Here is a 15,983-nt window from a genome sequence, read left to right on the forward strand (position 1 = left end):
CCGCGGCGGCCCACCTACTACGTACTATTAAGCCCCGGGCGGCCACCTATTGGCCGGCGAGCCTCGAGGCTGCCCCCCTGCGGCTGCCGAGATGCCCTCAAGGACCAAGGCCTCATCAATAACGAGAGTTTTGAACAAGTCGAGTGCTTCAGAGCCTGATAACTATAATTCAGTGAGAAGCCTCTGCTGAGTCAGACAATAACTCAATCTAGTCAATCTAGTCAATCCAATCCAATCTGGCCTTATTTTAACACAATCGAAGGGGCCGACTTCTCAATCCACCCGAATCAGGCCGCAGATTGAGTAACTGCCAACGCTGAAACAGGGCTAGCTGCTAAATTGCTAATTACTAGCCAGAAACACTTGAATCATTCGGCGGGTGTTCCTTTCTTTCTGGTCCGGTACCTAATAATAAAGCGGCGACTTGTTGTTGTGCGCCATCCTCTCGAGGTGCTGCTTTGCACACATAATCGTCGCCTCTATTCTGTGCGTATTAGCCGAGCAGTGGAAGTCCAGAAGCTGGCAAGGACTGTCATTCCCTGACTCGTCGTCGAAACGGTCCCTTGCCTCCTCCTCCACTTCACTCAGATGCTCCCATTTTGCGAAACATTGCTGTCGTCATCTCCGGGGGCTTTGAATGTCGATCATGATGTGAGAGGGGCACGGTCGCAGAACTGTCGATAATAATAGGTAATTGGTAAAGGAGGTCGGTAAGGAATCTAACTGCTGTTACCGCGGTGCACAAGGCGACACTACTATTTGCAGGCTATTAGTTTGCCATTCACAAGCCACTACGGAATGCTAATTCGACTAGGGTAGCCGGCCGTATAATTTAAAATGTCATTCAACAAGTCTGCGAACGCGAGCGGATGATTGCACACAAAATATGTCGAAGAACACTTCGCGCTCTAAGAACTAACTTACACGGGCGAAAAAGAGAGAAAGTCATTGGTGCCAGAGATTGAGAGCACGACGTACGCGACATGGAATTCACCATATTACCCTTCACAGAAGCAGGCGATCGGCACTCACGACAGCGGATCTATTCAAGAAGACACTTTATGTCCCATTAGTGCAGTATAGATGTGCGATTAGATTTCCAAACAGCCATAGTCAGGCGAGGTTTTATCAAAACATCATTGTGCTATTTGTGGGAGTTCCAACTACATACAATCAAATTATCTAAGATGAATGCGACATTTAACCTAAAGTATTTACTCGAATATATCGTCTCTCCTCCTTCAGTATAGAGGAACCCATTGGATCCGCTCCATAGGCCACCGGACTAGATCCCTGTGGTCGATGTCGAGATACAGCCAGACGCCAGACATGATATGCTCGGGCCATCCTTGAATCACCCATTGTGAATCAAGCCCTTTGAGTAGGACGGCGAAACAAGAGTATATAGCCAGTGCGAGGTCCATTTTCGATTGAAGACAGCCAAGAAATTCGTCAGACACCCGGTACAGCCATGCAAAAGGATGTTCTGTACGCGCCTTGGCCTCATCGGACAACTCTGTGGATTCTCCGTATGCAGTTACAAAAAAGGCTTCAAGCTCATTTAGTGCCTGCAAGCACATCTCGACATCCTGCGAGACGGGGCTTTCTAAAGCAAAATATCGTAGTTTATGAAACTGTACTTCATACCCATGGCCGAGGATATTATCCTCCCTCGAGGCTGGTTGTGTATTCTGCGTTGGTTCAACAGAACTTGGGGCCGTCTCTGGGGAACGGGATGCCGCTTGATATCCAATGATGGAACGAACACCACGCAGGAAGGACATGAACTTGACTTCATCGCGGTTGCTAAAGGCAAGATATTGTCCTGGTTGAGGGCCAAGGCCTAGATAATAAAAAGCGAGCAACATGGCAGAGACGTACACGACCTCAGGGTCCTGCTCGTCGATGGAAGCGAGTGTCAATGCGGTCGAGCGGAGGCCAATGGAATAGTGACGGTCTGCGTCAAGGAGAAAGTCTAGCCGCCTGTGAGGCTCTATTCTGGCCTTGTGTAGTGCTGCGAGACCTAGGATAACATGAAGAACATGATGATGTCGGAGACCAATCTCTGGTAGGCGCACGCGCCAGAAGTGCAGAGCAGCTTCGTCGTTGCCCACAGTTGGTGTGGTCAGAACCATGTAATGGTGAAAGAGCTCCATATCGCCATATGACAATGGCGGCGGAGGAACATGTCGATTCAACACGAGAAGCTGAGACTCGAGAGACGCTAGCCGCTGCGAAAGGATTTGGAAATGAAGCCTCTGTTCCTCCACAACACCCATAGCGTACTCCGAGGTGCGATCGGAGCTCTCTGACGTATCGGCGGCATTGTACTGTGACGGAATGAAGTGGAGGTCCCGCTTGTAGGGCCCTGCTGATGCGCCAACAGGAGAGGCAGAGTCTGGGGCGGACAGCGAGTCCATGTTGGCGTTGCTGAGCCGTTCTTCACTTGACGCTGCATCTGGCGACAGAAAGTTGCACCGAATTCCCCGCCCGGTACATTTGAGACACTCGGGTGTAGTCTCGTCGCATTTAATCTTGCGCCTCTTGCAATTCTGACAGCCCGATCGCGACTTGCGATGCGGCCTCCTGTGTCTTGTGGTATCCGTAGAGCTCATGTTGGGGGGGGAAGTTGTGCCAGCAAGCGAGATGGATTTGTGAATCTCAGGTTTTGTGGACTCTCGAGTGAGCCTCGCGCGGCACCGGCACGTTATCTGTTCAGTAAACGCTTAGCGCCAAGTCTCGGCCATGGCTGTGTTCAAATTCTACCTACCATTTCGATTTGACTACCCCACAGGTGCACCATTTGCTGGATTATAAAGTACGGAGAGAAAGCTAATCAAGCTTGAGTTGCACAAAGGCTCTGATCCGGAGTCATCTGAAATGCTCTACAGATGCCATCACGACGAAATGGTTTAGTTCGGGGCTTGTGGTTAAAACTGCCGGTTCGGACAGTGCTCAATCAATCATTTGAGGAAGTAATTTCTTGTTTGCAACAATTACTGGTGTTCAAGATGTGTCCTCAAACATGGGACAACATGTTCATGGACAAGGTAAGGAGAAGGAAAAGTTTGCGTACTTAGTTAAATATAGGAACTACAAAGAAGCTAGATATACAAACGAATAGGTGTAATGCAGACATCTATGAGGGATAGTTCATTCCTTCCGACATGCGGTAACCGGTCTGGTCGCCTTGCAGCCGAGTCTGCGCTTCCATTTCTTCCTGTCCAACGGCGCAGCAAGGGCAGAAGAAAACAGTCAAGCAGTCTCCGCAGCACGAGCCTTCGATGCTAAAGTTTCTGCGCATTTGTGCCCGTGTCGATGTTTGGATAATCCAGTTCAGGGCTCCCAAGCTTAGAAGTCCAAAGATGAGGCACTGATACAAATGTTAGTCTCGCATGTACAGACCGTTTTCCTGCATTCAAGTCTCTAACATACGTCACCATTGAGAGCACTGTAGCTCCGCAGGGAAGGATCCCGCATTCGGGTCTGCGTCTTGCCATACGTGATGCATGGAAGGCAGCAGCTCATCAAGCCTAAAGACGCGTTGTCATTGTGTCAGCGTTTACTTGTTGCTACAAATGTCGATATTTGTAGTAGTTGGATGTCTGGGCTCATACATGTATCGCATTGAGAGAAACAAGAGCAAATGCCATTCTCCCAGTTGCTGCTTCTGGGTTGGGGGACTTGGGTCGCAGGTGCTTCAAGTTGGTCACTTTGGTGCTCCTGTGGGTATGGCGGAGGCGGACCGTTGGGTATTGGTTGATGCTTTTGACTCATTGTGAACTCGAGAGAAAGAGAACAGGAAGGAAATTGCGCGGTTGATTTTTATTTTGAGTGTTCTGAGAAGCATATTACATGTGTCCCTTGGAGTTCTTATATGCCATGGTTCGGCCAAGTCCCACCAAGTCAAAGCAACGAAGTTGATGCCGTGAATACGACAGTCTAACCTAAAAGAGACGTGCGTATTCGAGATTGCTTCTTTCGGATTAGCCACGATACCCTTCATGATCTAACATTACCAAACCCTTATCACTGCCGGACCCTAATAGCTCATGGACATCTTCCTCGGTGGTGCTGCCCCACGATTCACGTTCCAGCTGCACTAAAAACAGAGGTTTTCAAGGCTGTGCTTGTTTCTCTGTGGCTTCGCATTTGGAGAATCCGCCAAGGTGGGGGGGGGGTTTCGCTCAGTGTTCGGCAAATACGTCTAAATGCGTCGGAAAGGAGGAATGTCGTCGCTCACCAGCAACTACGTAACCCGGCTCAAACCATCTTATACAAGAATTGCGATGAAGGCCAGGTTACTGCAATGAAGTCTAATGCATTCAGCGGTCAATGTAGCAGTGGCGGACGCCGCCCGCCCGGAAACAGTCTGATATAATGGTTCCCGGCTCCACGGCCTCGGCCTCACAATGCCGTACTGTCCGTTTTCTTCGGCGACTACATTCACCTCGCTTGTTTCATCGAACTCGCACGAATGCGTCGCGGAGCTCTGAGCCTCTGACGGACTGATGAAGCTTGCATTTCACATCTCACAAATGAAGGCTCCCAGGGGCCAGCTGGAGACGGTGCAATTAGCTCGGGGAAGAACAGCCAATGACAGCTCCGGCGTACCTGGCAAATGGAGCTGATACCCCTGGATGTGAACGTGGTTAGCGTCTTCACTCCGTAAACATCTCGCATTTGTGCAGATCGCTATCAGACATCCTTGTGCACCGCGTAACACCGACCGCACAAGCTTGTGCATTGGTTCAGCGCAGGGATGCGCCTGCATCCTTCTCCCCTCCGTTCGTCGAAATGGTCCTTCCATTCTCCCTGCCAGCGCTGTTCGACTTCTCCTCTCAATTATCGCCTTGTCGTCTTGGCTTTCCTGTCGTTCACTTCACTTCACATTCTTTTCCCCAGTCGAATTTGACTGATCGCCTTTTTGGGGACGTTTCGAGCTGCTAGCGGGCCCATGTGTTAACTGATTCCCTGACTGCCTCTTTTTTGTTGTCGCCGGACAAAGCGCACAGTCCTTGTCCAGAACGCCGCGCGCCATTCTTTGCACCGCAGTTTGCCATCGAACCGTGACCACAGCGACAGAATCGACCAAAGCCGCGCGCGCAATTAGCCAAGTGCTCTCGCCTGACCCATATTCTATCTATCATTCATTGCTACACAGCGACGACTTCATCTCAAATACACGATTACCCGACGCCCACATTTGAGCTTCGCTCTACAGCCTCAGAAGGCCCTAGCTGCCTAACAGTACCTCGTTCTTTACGAAATTGTCCGACGCCTACATTTTGCACGATGCCAGTGTCTCACAGACACGCCCATCCCCGGAGGGAACTGATCGATGTGGTCGGCGATATTGTCGACGGTGCCAATGTGGCCCCAGGCGCGATTCCCGTTCAAGGTGAAAAGCGCGATGCCGATGCCCAGCAGGATGAGGCCGGGACCAGCGTTCCCACGGTGATCGATGCGCCAACAAAGACCGCCAATATTGCTACAGCTACCGAGATTGCCAAAGCCACCGGGCACGCGACGAAGCCAGGCGATGAGATCATCGGCAAGGTTACTGCGACTGCGACGGAACCGCTCAGTGTACCTACTCAGTCCTCGTCCTCAAAGAACTCGGATGAGCAGGTCGAGGAAGGCATGACCGCTGGAGCCAAGGCCGGTATCGCTTTTGGCATCCTCGGCGGTGTGCTCCTCATCGCCGGACTAGTCTACTTCATTGTGAACCGACGAAAGAACCGCCAGCAGAACAACGAGGAGAAGTTCGCGCCAGCTGGCTTGGCGCCACCTCCACCGATGAAAGACCCTGTCAAGACATCGAGCAAGTCTCCCCGTCTCAGCCTGCGACCGGTCACACAATTCTTCCCCAACTTCAGCGACAAGCACACCAGCAAGGGCCCCTTTGGTGCCTACTCCATGAGCACCGCGGGTGCATCTGGTCCAGGTAACCGCTCCCCAGGCCCCTCGCCATTCGACCGCCCTGGGACTAGCCACAGCACGCATCCTGCCAACCCATTCGGCAACCAAGCTGAACGTGCGGCTTCACCGATCACGGAGGAACACAGCATGTACGCCCGCAACACGCCTCCTACCCCGGATAGGAGTGCCAAACCGTTACCCTCCATTGGTCGCCAGCAGTCCATGCGTACTGATCGCGCGAGGAATCTTGACCTAACCCTGCCGGAGTCGAGGGGCCCACCCAGCCCTGCAGGTACAGAGTTCAGCATGTCATCCATTGCTCCTGGTGCAGGTTCTGCTGCTCCATCAAGTGGCGCTGCTGCGATCGCAGCCGCCGGCGGTCCCCAGAACACTCATGTCCACCGTGTTCAGCTTGACTTCAAGCCTAGTTTGGAAGATGAAATGGAGCTTCGCGCGGGCGAGCTGGTCCGACTTCTGCACGAATATGACGACGGCTGGGTAAGTAGAAAGGTGCGCCCGTGATAACGAACTCCGCTAACAAACGTAGGCGCTTTGCATCAAGCTTGACCGTTCTCGCCAGGGTGTCGTGCCACGAACTTGCTTGTCAACTCGCCCTGTGAAGCCTAGGCCACCCCAGGGCGGTGCTCGCGGGCCCTCTGTCAACCCCAACGGACGTCCCGCGTCACCAGCTCACTCTATGAATGGACCTGGACGCTCGGCATCGCCTGCGGGTTTCCGGTCCCAATCGCCTGCCGGGGGTCGATCACAATCGCCAGCAGGGCGCCCTCGCGCACCTAGCAAAAGCCACGGGCCGAGCCCCATGAACCCCAATGCTAGGCCAAACCGTCCGGCGTCTCCCGGGTCAGTGTTTGGCCAGGCCATGTGAAGAGGAATCAGTACAGCCACCTGAATTGCATAAACTTAATCATCATCTGCGACAAGGGCCGTCGAAAGAAGAAGACGGTTAATAGGAAAGGCGTTCGATATTTGCTGTGGATCAGCTGAGCATTTCGTTGTGTGCGGCCCATATGGATGGGCCGGGGAGTTCTCTTTTTTTTTTTTACCTCGTCAGGGGTTTCATTCTCAACACTCGCTGGTCACACCTATTACCCCTGTTATGAGATTTGGTCTCAAGAGGCTTTATTTCTTTTTCTAGTGCTTTGCATGCTTTCATGTATTGACGAGGCGCCAGACGTCTGCATTTGCTCAAGGCGAGATGTCGAAAGCTGTGTTGTTTGCTTGGGAACTAGCAAGCCAACACTTTGATGAGATAGATGATTGATATCCACTCGCTCTCTTGGTCATTTTGTGTCTTCTAGCTTGCCCTGAAATTGTGTGCTCTACAGTTGCCATACTTGAGGTTCAGGTACTGCTCGATATGCATTGTCCTGGTTCGTACTGCGTGGCATTCGCCAGCGTTCCCTCAGCTAGGCCTACTCTCATCGCTGCAGTCTCTGAGATTGGCGCAGGTCAGACGAGACGTGACGCCCCAGGAGCCATCACACCGGCAACTAAGTTTAGTGCTTTGGGACCCTGGTGTCTCGATGTAGGCTCGGCCACATAGTCAAAGGATGCCAGACTGGGCAGTTACTATACACTTGATTCTGCTCTGGAAACATAGTTGGATTCAAAAATTGCCTCGTTTCATTACACCCCTAGACATCGTCCCTACAATATCGTACATGATATTCAGAAGCACTCAAAGCCCCTTCTCACGATGCCCCACGACTCGCGCAAAGGAGTCAAAGGACATGGTCATGGAATGCCGGCCGGCCGTCTTGCTTCGAAGATGGTCGTCGTAGTTCAGCATTTCCTTGTAGGGCACCTTGGCGACAATCTCCGTCACCCGAGCCATGGATTTCTTGCCACGGAGCGACGTGACGGAATCATAGGGGTCGGGCGGTGCGTATATCTTGGAGACATCGATGTGCTCGTCGCCCGTCGATTCGGCAGAGCGGTCGTTGACCTCGAGAATGGCACCGCCTGCGCCGGCTGTCACGTCGTGTTGCACGGTGCCCGCTGCGGCTTCGGGACAGAGGATGTGCACGAGCATGATGGGCTCTAGGACGCCGATTTGGTGCCTCTCTAGGGCGCCGCGAAGGACAGCCTGTACGCCTGCTCTTGCGGCTCCGCTAAAGTGTCCGCCTGTTGGGGTGGCCATGGCACCGTCCGAGTCGTCCAGGACCACCGTGACAAGATTGCCATGTACCGGTGCGGCCCTTCGTGGACCGCTCGCCATGCCGGCTATTGCGCCGTTGAGCAGCTGATGCCTCGTCTCCTCAACATCGAAAGACTTTTCACCGTCGGGTATCTGTATGTCATAGACATTGCCATCCCGCTCAAACGCATTCTGTGCCTCGGCTTCAAACTCATCGGGCGTCAAGGGGCGGATAGCGACATTGCATGTCACCTTGCCAGCTTTGCTCGCCACGGCACGGTCGAAGACGGTTGTGAGCGGCGGCGCTGGTTCCGTGAGGCATTCCTTGTAGTCGACTTCAATCGCACCGAATTCGGCGTCAATTCTGTATTTTTGCCGCATGTTGTGCAAGGACACGTCAAGATGCAGCTTGCCCATACCCTGGATAGTGAACTGGTCCGTCTTTGGGTTCCGGCTCCACCGTAGACTCGGGTCTTCTCGCGACGCATTCTCCAAGGCTACCTGAAGCTCCTGCGCGGCCAAGTTCCCGAACGGGTCGACTTGCAAGAACGCCACCGGGGGCGGAATCTCAGGAGGACGGATCTGCATGTGTTTGAAGGCATCAGCAGTAGGCTTGTTGCCCACCGTCGTGATGAGAGTATCTCCTGTGCGTGACTGCTTGAGACCACGAAGGGCACCGATCTGGCCAACCGTGAGCTCCTGGACCTCCTGGGTCTTCTCGGCTGATATTTGTAGGATACCCATTGGTCTCTCCGTCGCGTGTACGTGTGTATTGAAGGTGGAGGCGTTCCTTGACATCGAACCGTGATATACACGGACGAAGCTTATGACACCCTCCTTGGGATGGTTGAACACCTTGAAGACGGACGCCACCGAGGCAACTGTGGCCTTGTTGCCCTTTTTATCCTTCTCCGCGAGATATGCCAAAAGCTTCTGCTTCTGTCCACCTATCCGAACTTCCACGTCCGGTCGCTCGTGTGGGCTGGGGAGATAGTCTGTGACAGCATCCATCAAAGGCTCAACGCCGATATGCCGAAAGCTCGAGCCTGCGAACACGGGTATGACTGAGCCGTCGCCTGTCCGTATCACCCTTCTGATCGCCTGCTTGATCATGGGCGAAGATATGTCCGTGTTCTCGGCCAGAAACTCCTCCATGATGGCCTCGTCAAAGTCTGCCAGCCCTTCAATGAGCCGCTGCCGGGCATTCTCCACCTCAGCAATCAGGTCCTTGTTCGACGAGGCCAACTTCTCCTTCAGTGCATCCGACTCGTACCGCACTTTCTCCCGCTCGGATTTCCATCGATATCCGATGCGGTCGACGATGTCAATGACACCAACGAACTCGTCCTTCTCCCACCACGGGATCTGGCAGACCAAAGGCCATCCCTTGAGTCGGGTGCCAATCTCCAGAACACTTTTTCGGAAGGAGGCACCTTCACGATCAAGTTTGTTGCAATAGACGATGCGCGGGATACGGAAATCATGCGCTGAAGACCAGACTCGCTCGGTGTGTGCCTCCACGCCTTTGACAGAGTCGATGATACAAACCGCTCCGTCTAGAATTGGCAAGCATCGGTCCACTTCGAAGCGAAAGTCCTGATGGCCTGGCGTGTCGATGAGGTTCACTGTCTTGGGGCGAGTGCCTTTTGCACAATTCTGTGGCAAAGGCCAGTGGAACGTGATGGCTGCGGATTGGATGGTGATTCCTCTGGCGCGCTCCAGCTCCAAGAAGTCGGTCACGGTGTTGCCAGCGTCGACATCTGTCAGTGTTAGCTAATTTCTATCAGACGAAAGAATTCAGTCGGTTCATACCTCCGACCCGTTGTGTCACTCCACTGTAGAAGAGCATGCGCTCTGTAGTGGTTGTCTTCCCCTGAGTGGTGATCAGAACAGAGTCTCGTTGACCACGTCAGATAACATACCGCGTCAACGTGCGCGATAATTCCGATATTGCGCGTGTTGTCCAATTGCGACCCCGAAGCCGCTTGACTATAAAATCTCCATCGGCCGCCCTGCTGCCATGAGACCGAGAGCCTTCTCGTGCAGTTGAGCTGCTGCAGGCAACTTCGTCCGGCATGGGCCTGACGGACCCGCGTCAAGATCATTATGAACTCAACGCCCGGCTCATTAGCATTGCACGACACCGCTGAGCGCGTTTGTGATGAATTGCTGCGTCGCTTCAAAGCTCAACATCGTGCTTCATCGCTGAAAAGCACCAGCCACAGCGGTAGCCAAAGCTCGAAACGCAGCTGTGGCTGAAGGATGACGCACGTGGCTGACCAAGGACATGTGGCTGGGGGCTGGAGCTCATCTCCCAACGCCCAGCAGATCCGCCTGGTGACGAACCATCCACCTCAGCCTCCTTCGTCCAGCTAGGCTGCTACAAAACCCAGATCCCGAATCCCTCTATCCTTACCCGATCGTCGTCATCCAGGTCCTCTTTCAAGAGTGCTGCCTAACCTCGAGATATATTATATCCAGTACATTGGCAGTCCATCACCAATTACACGCACCGTCATCTCAAATTTGCGCCCGCGTGTCCAGTATCGCCAACCACCGCCACAATGGAGCTCTCTGATATCTTGTACGATGGCACTCTTGCGCTGGCGCATCCGGAGGCAACTTTGCTAACAGAGCGATGATAGCCGCATTGTCAACTTGGCCATTGGTGTCATTACCGCCCTCGGTGGTATCGCCTCGATCTTTGGATTCTCGCTGTACGTGTCCCTCCCGGTGGCTGAGGGTCAGAAGCTATCGCACAAGCTTGTGCGCCTCGCGCATACCGACTAACAGTTTGAATAGGTCGTCTATTGTTGTCGGCGTATACCTGATTGTCTTTGGTCTGGCTATTGCTCTGCTTGGTACATCCCCCTTCAAGGTGCTTCGAGGCGCGGGACGTGAGGCTAATAATATGCAGAGTTCCAGATTCCCCCTCAAGTTTCGCGCTATGCTTCATTCCTCTTTTCCTTCGTCGGCCGTGGTGTTTGTAAGTCTTTTTTACCCTCATCTTCCAGGCGCAACTAACGAATGCAGTCTACATCTTCATCGGCTGCCTTATCCTCGGCGACATGGTGATCAGCAAGATTGCTGGTGGCATTGTCGGCATCGTCGGTATTGCCTACGTCGCCCTCGAGTTCATCCCCTCGATCGAGCCCCCTGCCAACATGCGCGAAGCCGACGTCGCCGGCTGGGGCGCCGAGCAGGTCTAAGCAGTGTGCCTTGGCATCACTGTGAGAAGCGCAAGATGGATCAAACGACGAGAATGTCATGTCGGGCAAAAGTTTGGTTTGTGATGCATGGAGTGGCAGGAGGCTGTCACATGTTGTACGTATACGACGGGACCGGTGCCCTATAGACCGCGGTGTTTTGCTGGCAGATGGAGTGTGATTATCGATACAGTTTCCTCACATCACCTTCGCTGTCTCTCTCCGGGATCGTGCGCGCTGTCTTTCCTGTGTGATTTGTGAAAATGAAGCTCTTGAGATGGCGCGGTTTTGAAGAAAATGACTTGATGCTATATGGCTTCAGTTCGCAGCGACGGTCGTGGTGAATCGCACATGCTCGACATAGCGACACCTTCGGCTATGTGAGATTTTTGTGTTCAATTCTGTATGGCCTTGAGCGTTGAGCCAGTGCTTGCATCTAATTAGAATGCGCGCGTCTTGTAGACCATGTCCCTCCTGGCGATCGTTACACTCCATCGCAACCCGGCGGGGCACATCAACATCACACCTTAGTCAACTTTCCCACAATCGCGCTCTACCATTCGAGTCTCCAATGACGCCGTGTGCACCATTACCATGGCGCGCAAACTGCCGTGGGACCGTGATCAAGTCGATACGCCTGTCAAAGTGGAAAGGAGCCCAGCACAGGCTCCTCGCTCGCCTGTAATCGCGACACCAGCCTCGGAACCCACAAAGCGCATCAAAAGACGATGTAAGCAGCACAGCACCATGCGGCTGGACATGATCATTCTATGAATTCGATGAGCTCATATTTTCAGCACCTGCTAGAACAAGGAGCCCGTCCACATCCCCGCCTCCCGAGCCTCCGAAGGAAGAGTGCGTCTTGTCCTCAGCTTCACATCCTCGCAACTTTGACATGCTTACTGCGACCCTAGATACATGACACCGACTGATGATCTTTGGCAAATGGTCGAAGATGAATTCTACCAAACCGCGCAAAAGTTCACCGCGCATCTCCACCGCGCAGAGTACCAGCGCCAGAAGACTCTCGCCGCCTCGCAGAACGCCGCAGCCATCAGTGCCATTGCCCGTCCCACCGTCGGCGAAGCCAGTCGCCTCGTGAGGCAGAGATCTGCGCTGACGAGTAGAACTAAGAAACAGCAGGATGTCTTGGGAGAAGAGGTGCCTGCTACGAGCGGCCTGCGCGGGCTCATGGACAGTCCAAAGAAGGCTGATCGCGTGTTGAGAGTAGGAGGAGGGTTGCTGACCAAGGCGGCCGCCGCAACCAAGAGGGCTGCCAGTCCCACGCCCATCCGAGGGCAGGAAAGCAAGACTGCGAGGAGGGAGCAGAGCATGGCTGGTCGAGAGATCTCCGCCGCAGCCACCATCTCAAAGGTCCCAACCCGACCAGCCGCCTCGGCAGGGAAGCTATCATCGACGATACATCGTTCCAGATCGGAACCGAACCTTAAGAAGCGCACGGAAAAAGCAGTCGAATTATCGTCATCCGATGATGATGATGATCCCTTCGGAATCAAAAGGAGGCGATTACAGAGAGCAAAATCTCGTGAGCAGCTACGGAGGCCGAGGGAACAACCGCGTGAACCATCGCCAGATGTTATCCCACGGTTCTTCTAAAACGGGCCGCGAGGTACTAAGCACAAAGTCACGATCAGCATGGGGGCGTTTACTTCAATTTCATTCATGATACCCGGCTTTTCTACGCATCTTCCATGCGCAGCTCATCAAAGTCATCTAGCAGTTCCTCCATGTTCACCTGCGGCGCCTCGGCGTCGTCCGATTCATCCGCCATGCTCATCTCCTCTTCCTCCTTCTGCTGCTTGTACAGCGCCAGTGCCGCGCGCAGCTCCTCGTCCTCCTCGACGTCCCGCAAGAAGGCCTCGTACTCGCGGTCCATGCGGTCCTGGTCAGCCTTCTTGGGCAACAGCTCACCCTCATCCTTGTCCATGCGCTTGAGGCGCCAGTTGCGGCGGCGGCTCTTCTTCTTGCGCGGGAAGTGTTTCTTGACGAGCACTACGTCGGGCATTGTGGAAGAGTAGGTGCTGGACTGCTCAATGGCTTCGTACTCGGGGTTGTTGTAGTTGGTTCCGTTGAGGAGATATCCCATGGCGGAGTCGCCTGGCTGTAGAAGGCCACCGAGATGGGTCCTGGTGAAGTATGTCGTGTCATTGGACCCGAGGTCCGAGGCGCGGGCAACGGTAGCCTCCGCGAGCTTCCACTTGCCCTTCTGCTGACCGGTGTACTCGACATCCATCACAATAAACTCAATCAGTTCTTGTGTGTCTGACAATGCGCTGAAGGGTGCCCGCCAGTAGATGGGGCCGCTAATGTCGGCTGTCTGTAGGGTCTGAGGGTCCATCAGGTACACTGCGGTACCGATCTTGTAGCACAGGAGCAGGGGCGAGATGTTGCCCGACTGCTTGGCCAACTTGATGGGGATCGCGACCAGGTCATCCTTGCAGACCGGCACGATCTCGGCCGAGAAGGAGAACTTGTACGTCCTCTTCATGGTGTGTGTGTCCAACGAGATCAGCTCTTGCGATGACTTCACCTTGACAGGCACCACCGAGTTGAGGAAGTCAATAAACTTCTCTGCCTGATTTCTCGCACTGAAGAAGAAATCTATACCATCCTTGGCCTCTTTGATGTTCAGCGTGTCTTTGTGGGCGCCATGCTTCAGGATCAACTGCTCCAGGAACAAGAACGTCCTCTTGTGCAAGACCTTTTGTCGTACTTGTACACAGGCCTGCCAGTGCGCGGGGGTATACGACTTTGCGCACTCGCGACATTGCTGTGTGTGTAAAAGGTAGAGCACCTCAAAGCTTTGCTGCAGCAGAACACCGTCCTGCACCGAGTCCTGGATGGTGATCTTGACTCGTAACCTTCTCGAGTGGGGTTCTGTCCAGACGAAACTCGCGTCGACGATGCGTACTTTATTGAGACCTCGTAGTTTTTTGAGACAGAGAGCGAGAAGTTCGCGCGACTCGGGCAGAGCAACGATCCAGGTTTGCGGGGGCATCAGCCAACGGTCGCAGTCTTTGCAGAAATGCAGCGTCGCCTCGCGCTGGACGCCTTGGGAGATGTCGACCGTGAGTTTTACGCAGTCGTAGCAGAGAGCGCCGGTCGCAGATGTGCCATCGATGGGAGCGCCACAGTTGCAGCAGAGGATCCTGGTAAAGGATTAGTCTTTGCTCAGCCACGACGGGAAAGCAGGATACTCACGTCGCGCCATTGCCAGCAGTACCGCCAGGCTGGATAGCCACGGGCTGGTCATCAATATCCATCGACATTTTCGGTGGTTTGGTCCTGTATTGACTCTGTTGAATCTTGGTGGGATGGTGACTCGAATGAAGGCGGGCAGGCGGGCGGCTTTCAGGTAGAAATTATTTGCCCCGCTGCTTATCAAGCCGCGAAAAGTCTTATCGGACCCTGACGTTTTTTCCTCTGGGGCTATGCACATAACGGGTATCCGCACTGGTCACAATGACATTGTCGGTAATTCAAGCTTATGATGAAGAATGGCTCATATCTGATTACTAAAAGATCTTGCTCAACACCCTCGTGACATTATCCGGCTGCGTCTCTCCTTCTTTGCCTTTCTTGGCCAGGGGTATTTGCTTGAAGGACATGTTGCCTCTGCCACCACGCTTTGGTGCTTCCTCCTCCTCAGTCTCGGGCTTCCTCTTCTTGGACTTGGCTTTCGCCTGTATCCCATCCAGCACCTTTGCCTGTTCAATGTTCCGCACAAATTCCTTGTTCTCCTTGGTCGATTTGCTGATCTCCGCTCGCATGCGACTAGCCCTCTCGGCATTCTCCGTCGCGATCTGCTCCGTCAGGTTATGCCACTTGAAGCCCTTGAGATACATCAGGTTCCAGATGTCGTCGTGGTAGTAGCTGCCCTTCTTTCCGCCAATGATGTTGGCGTTTAATAGATCGCACACTGCCTTGGCGTCCTTCTTCTTCAGAAATTCGACCCAGCCTTCTGTGTATGTGCGTTTTTTGTTGCCGCCAGCGCGTACGCGCCGCGCGTGTGCCGTGGGATCCTCGGGGGATAAGAAGATGCGGTTAATCTTGCCATATGGCTCGAGCAAGGAACGAAGTTTGGCGGGTTTCATGAACGGTGGTACGCGTGAAATGTAGACGACACCGGATTTCTTTACCGCCGCCTCTGTGACAACGAGATTCCTCTTGGTGCCATTGGTGGTAATGTCAGGAAGTTCAAAGGCCTCCTTGCTCTTTGGTTTTGATGTGCCCGGTTCTTCACTCTGGTCTGCCGCCAAGTCGCCATCCTCGCCCGCGTCCTCAGACTCGTCCTTTGCATCGTCGACTGCGGGTTCAGCATCGCTAGCCTCGTCGTCGGAGTCGACTTTCCGACGCTTGGCGTTGCGGCCGCCCTTCTTCAAATCATCGTCGGAATCGTAGTTTTGAATTTCATCCTCGCTGTCGGAAGCGTCAAGGAATTCGTTTCTTTTCTCGGGCGCCATTGCTTCGGTTGGGGTGCTGCACTACTCCGTACTCAACTGGAATTGAGACTTGGGAGGCGCATGCGATTACCTTCAGAAAAAAAGACGGTATCGCGATAAGAGCCAGACCCGATAAGAGCTTATCGAGGCTCGGTGGTTAGTGGTGCTCATCGCGGGGTCGCACTCCGAAGTCCGATCGTCGATAGGAACGAGTATTGGAAGATGTAGCTGGTG

The 15,983-nt window shown here is 53.7% G+C and overlaps 8 protein-coding genes across 8 annotated transcripts; 3 read left to right on the forward strand and 5 right to left on the reverse strand.

The window, feature by feature from the left end:
* Positions 1-1,140: 1,140 nt before the first annotated feature.
* Positions 1,141-2,657, reverse strand: F5Z01DRAFT_658154 (uncharacterized protein). The gene has a single exon (XM_046263680.1). It carries the CDS (start codon positions 2,613-2,615, stop codon positions 1,242-1,244), a length of 1,374 nt encoding a protein of 457 aa, XP_046117137.1. The 5' UTR covers positions 2,616-2,657; the 3' UTR covers positions 1,141-1,241.
* A 479-nt stretch (positions 2,658-3,136) lies between these two features.
* F5Z01DRAFT_658157 (PLAC8 family-domain-containing protein) lies at positions 3,137-4,027 on the reverse strand (the record flags this gene model as incomplete). The annotated part of the gene is made up of 3 exons (XM_046263681.1): positions 3,618-4,027; positions 3,436-3,533; positions 3,137-3,373 (listed from the first exon to the last, which is right to left on the reverse strand). The coding sequence occupies exons 1-3, from the start codon at positions 3,775-3,777 to the stop codon at positions 3,140-3,142; spliced, it is 492 nt and encodes a 163-aa protein (XP_046117138.1). The 5' UTR covers positions 3,778-4,027.
* Positions 4,028-5,053: 1,026 nt separating this feature from the next.
* Positions 5,054-7,204, forward strand: F5Z01DRAFT_157048 (SH3 domain protein). Its single transcript, XM_046257772.1, has 2 exons — positions 5,054-6,420; positions 6,470-7,204. Exons 1-2 carry the CDS (start codon positions 5,296-5,298, stop codon positions 6,806-6,808), a joined length of 1,464 nt encoding a protein of 487 aa, XP_046117139.1. The 5' UTR covers positions 5,054-5,295; the 3' UTR covers positions 6,809-7,204.
* A 23-nt stretch (positions 7,205-7,227) lies between these two features.
* On the reverse strand, positions 7,228-10,432 carry F5Z01DRAFT_658161 (P-loop containing nucleoside triphosphate hydrolase protein). The gene is made up of 3 exons (XM_046263682.1): positions 10,003-10,432; positions 9,893-9,953; positions 7,228-9,840 (listed from the first exon to the last, which is right to left on the reverse strand). Exons 1-3 carry the CDS (start codon positions 10,183-10,185, stop codon positions 7,622-7,624), a joined length of 2,463 nt encoding a protein of 820 aa, XP_046117140.1. The 5' UTR covers positions 10,186-10,432; the 3' UTR covers positions 7,228-7,621.
* Positions 10,433-11,764, forward strand: F5Z01DRAFT_658166 (Golgi apparatus membrane protein TVP15). The gene is made up of 5 exons (XM_046263683.1): positions 10,433-10,664; positions 10,726-10,797; positions 10,883-10,941; positions 10,998-11,066; positions 11,114-11,764. The coding sequence occupies exons 1-5, from the start codon at positions 10,645-10,647 to the stop codon at positions 11,287-11,289; spliced, it is 396 nt and encodes a 131-aa protein (XP_046117141.1). The 5' UTR covers positions 10,433-10,644; the 3' UTR covers positions 11,290-11,764.
* On the forward strand, positions 11,765-12,947 carry F5Z01DRAFT_658168 (uncharacterized protein). Its single transcript, XM_046263684.1, has 3 exons — positions 11,765-12,016; positions 12,084-12,141; positions 12,201-12,947. Exons 1-3 carry the CDS (start codon positions 11,881-11,883, stop codon positions 12,901-12,903), a joined length of 897 nt encoding a protein of 298 aa, XP_046117142.1. The 5' UTR covers positions 11,765-11,880; the 3' UTR covers positions 12,904-12,947.
* On the reverse strand, positions 12,948-14,643 carry F5Z01DRAFT_658172 (NMD3 family-domain-containing protein). Its single transcript, XM_046263685.1, has 2 exons — positions 14,509-14,643; positions 12,948-14,456 (listed from the first exon to the last, which is right to left on the reverse strand). Exons 1-2 carry the CDS (start codon positions 14,574-14,576, stop codon positions 12,986-12,988), a joined length of 1,539 nt encoding a protein of 512 aa, XP_046117143.1. The 5' UTR covers positions 14,577-14,643; the 3' UTR covers positions 12,948-12,985.
* Positions 14,644-14,779: 136 nt separating this feature from the next.
* F5Z01DRAFT_658173 (Pre-rRNA-processing protein ESF2) lies at positions 14,780-15,962 on the reverse strand. Its single transcript, XM_046263686.1, has one exon. It carries the CDS (start codon positions 15,768-15,770, stop codon positions 14,823-14,825), a length of 948 nt encoding a protein of 315 aa, XP_046117144.1. The 5' UTR covers positions 15,771-15,962; the 3' UTR covers positions 14,780-14,822.
* Between the last annotated feature and the right edge of the window lie 21 nt (positions 15,963-15,983).

Source organism: Emericellopsis atlantica, assembly GCF_019669845.1.
Source record: "Emericellopsis atlantica unplaced genomic scaffold F5Z01scaffold_17, whole genome shotgun sequence".
NCBI classification, from domain to species: Eukaryota; Fungi; Ascomycota; class Sordariomycetes; order Hypocreales; family Bionectriaceae; genus Emericellopsis; species Emericellopsis atlantica.

Coding starts and splice junctions, on each gene's coding strand:
- F5Z01DRAFT_658154 (XM_046263680.1), bottom strand. CDS start 2,615: ATGAGCTCTACGGATACCACAAGACACAGGAGGCCGCATCGCAAGTCG.
- F5Z01DRAFT_157048 (XM_046257772.1), top strand. CDS start 5,296: ATGCCAGTGTCTCACAGACACGCCCATCCCCGGAGGGAACTGATCGAT. Junction 6,421..6,469: donor ACGAATATGACGACGGCTGG/GTAAGTAGAAAG, acceptor TAACAAACGTAG/GCGCTTTGCATCAAGCTTGA.
- F5Z01DRAFT_658161 (XM_046263682.1), bottom strand. CDS start 10,185: ATGATCTTGACGCGGGTCCGTCAGGCCCATGCCGGACGAAGTTGCCTG. Junction 9,954..10,002: donor TTATCGCGCACGTTGACGCG/GTATGTTATCTG, acceptor ATCACCACTCAG/GGGAAGACAACCACTACAGA. Junction 9,841..9,892: donor AGTGACACAACGGGTCGGAG/GTATGAACCGAC, acceptor TAACACTGACAG/ATGTCGACGCTGGCAACACC.
- F5Z01DRAFT_658166 (XM_046263683.1), top strand. CDS start 10,645: ATGGAGCTCTCTGATATCTT. Junction 10,942..10,997: donor TCTGGCTATTGCTCTGCTTG/GTACATCCCCCT, acceptor AATAATATGCAG/AGTTCCAGATTCCCCCTCAA. Junction 11,067..11,113: donor CTTCGTCGGCCGTGGTGTTT/GTAAGTCTTTTT, acceptor TAACGAATGCAG/TCTACATCTTCATCGGCTGC.
- F5Z01DRAFT_658168 (XM_046263684.1), top strand. CDS start 11,881: ATGGCGCGCAAACTGCCGTGGGACCGTGATCAAGTCGATACGCCTGTC. Junction 12,017..12,083: donor AAAGCGCATCAAAAGACGAT/GTAAGCAGCACA, acceptor TCATATTTTCAG/CACCTGCTAGAACAAGGAGC. Junction 12,142..12,200: donor CCCGAGCCTCCGAAGGAAGA/GTGCGTCTTGTC, acceptor CTGCGACCCTAG/ATACATGACACCGACTGATG.
- F5Z01DRAFT_658172 (XM_046263685.1), bottom strand. CDS start 14,576: ATGTCGATGGATATTGATGACCAGCCCGTGGCTATCCAGCCTGGCGGT. Junction 14,457..14,508: donor ACTGCTGGCAATGGCGCGAC/GTGAGTATCCTG, acceptor ATCCTTTACCAG/GATCCTCTGCTGCAACTGTG.
- F5Z01DRAFT_658173 (XM_046263686.1), bottom strand. CDS start 15,770: ATGGCGCCCGAGAAAAGAAACGAATTCCTTGACGCTTCCGACAGCGAG.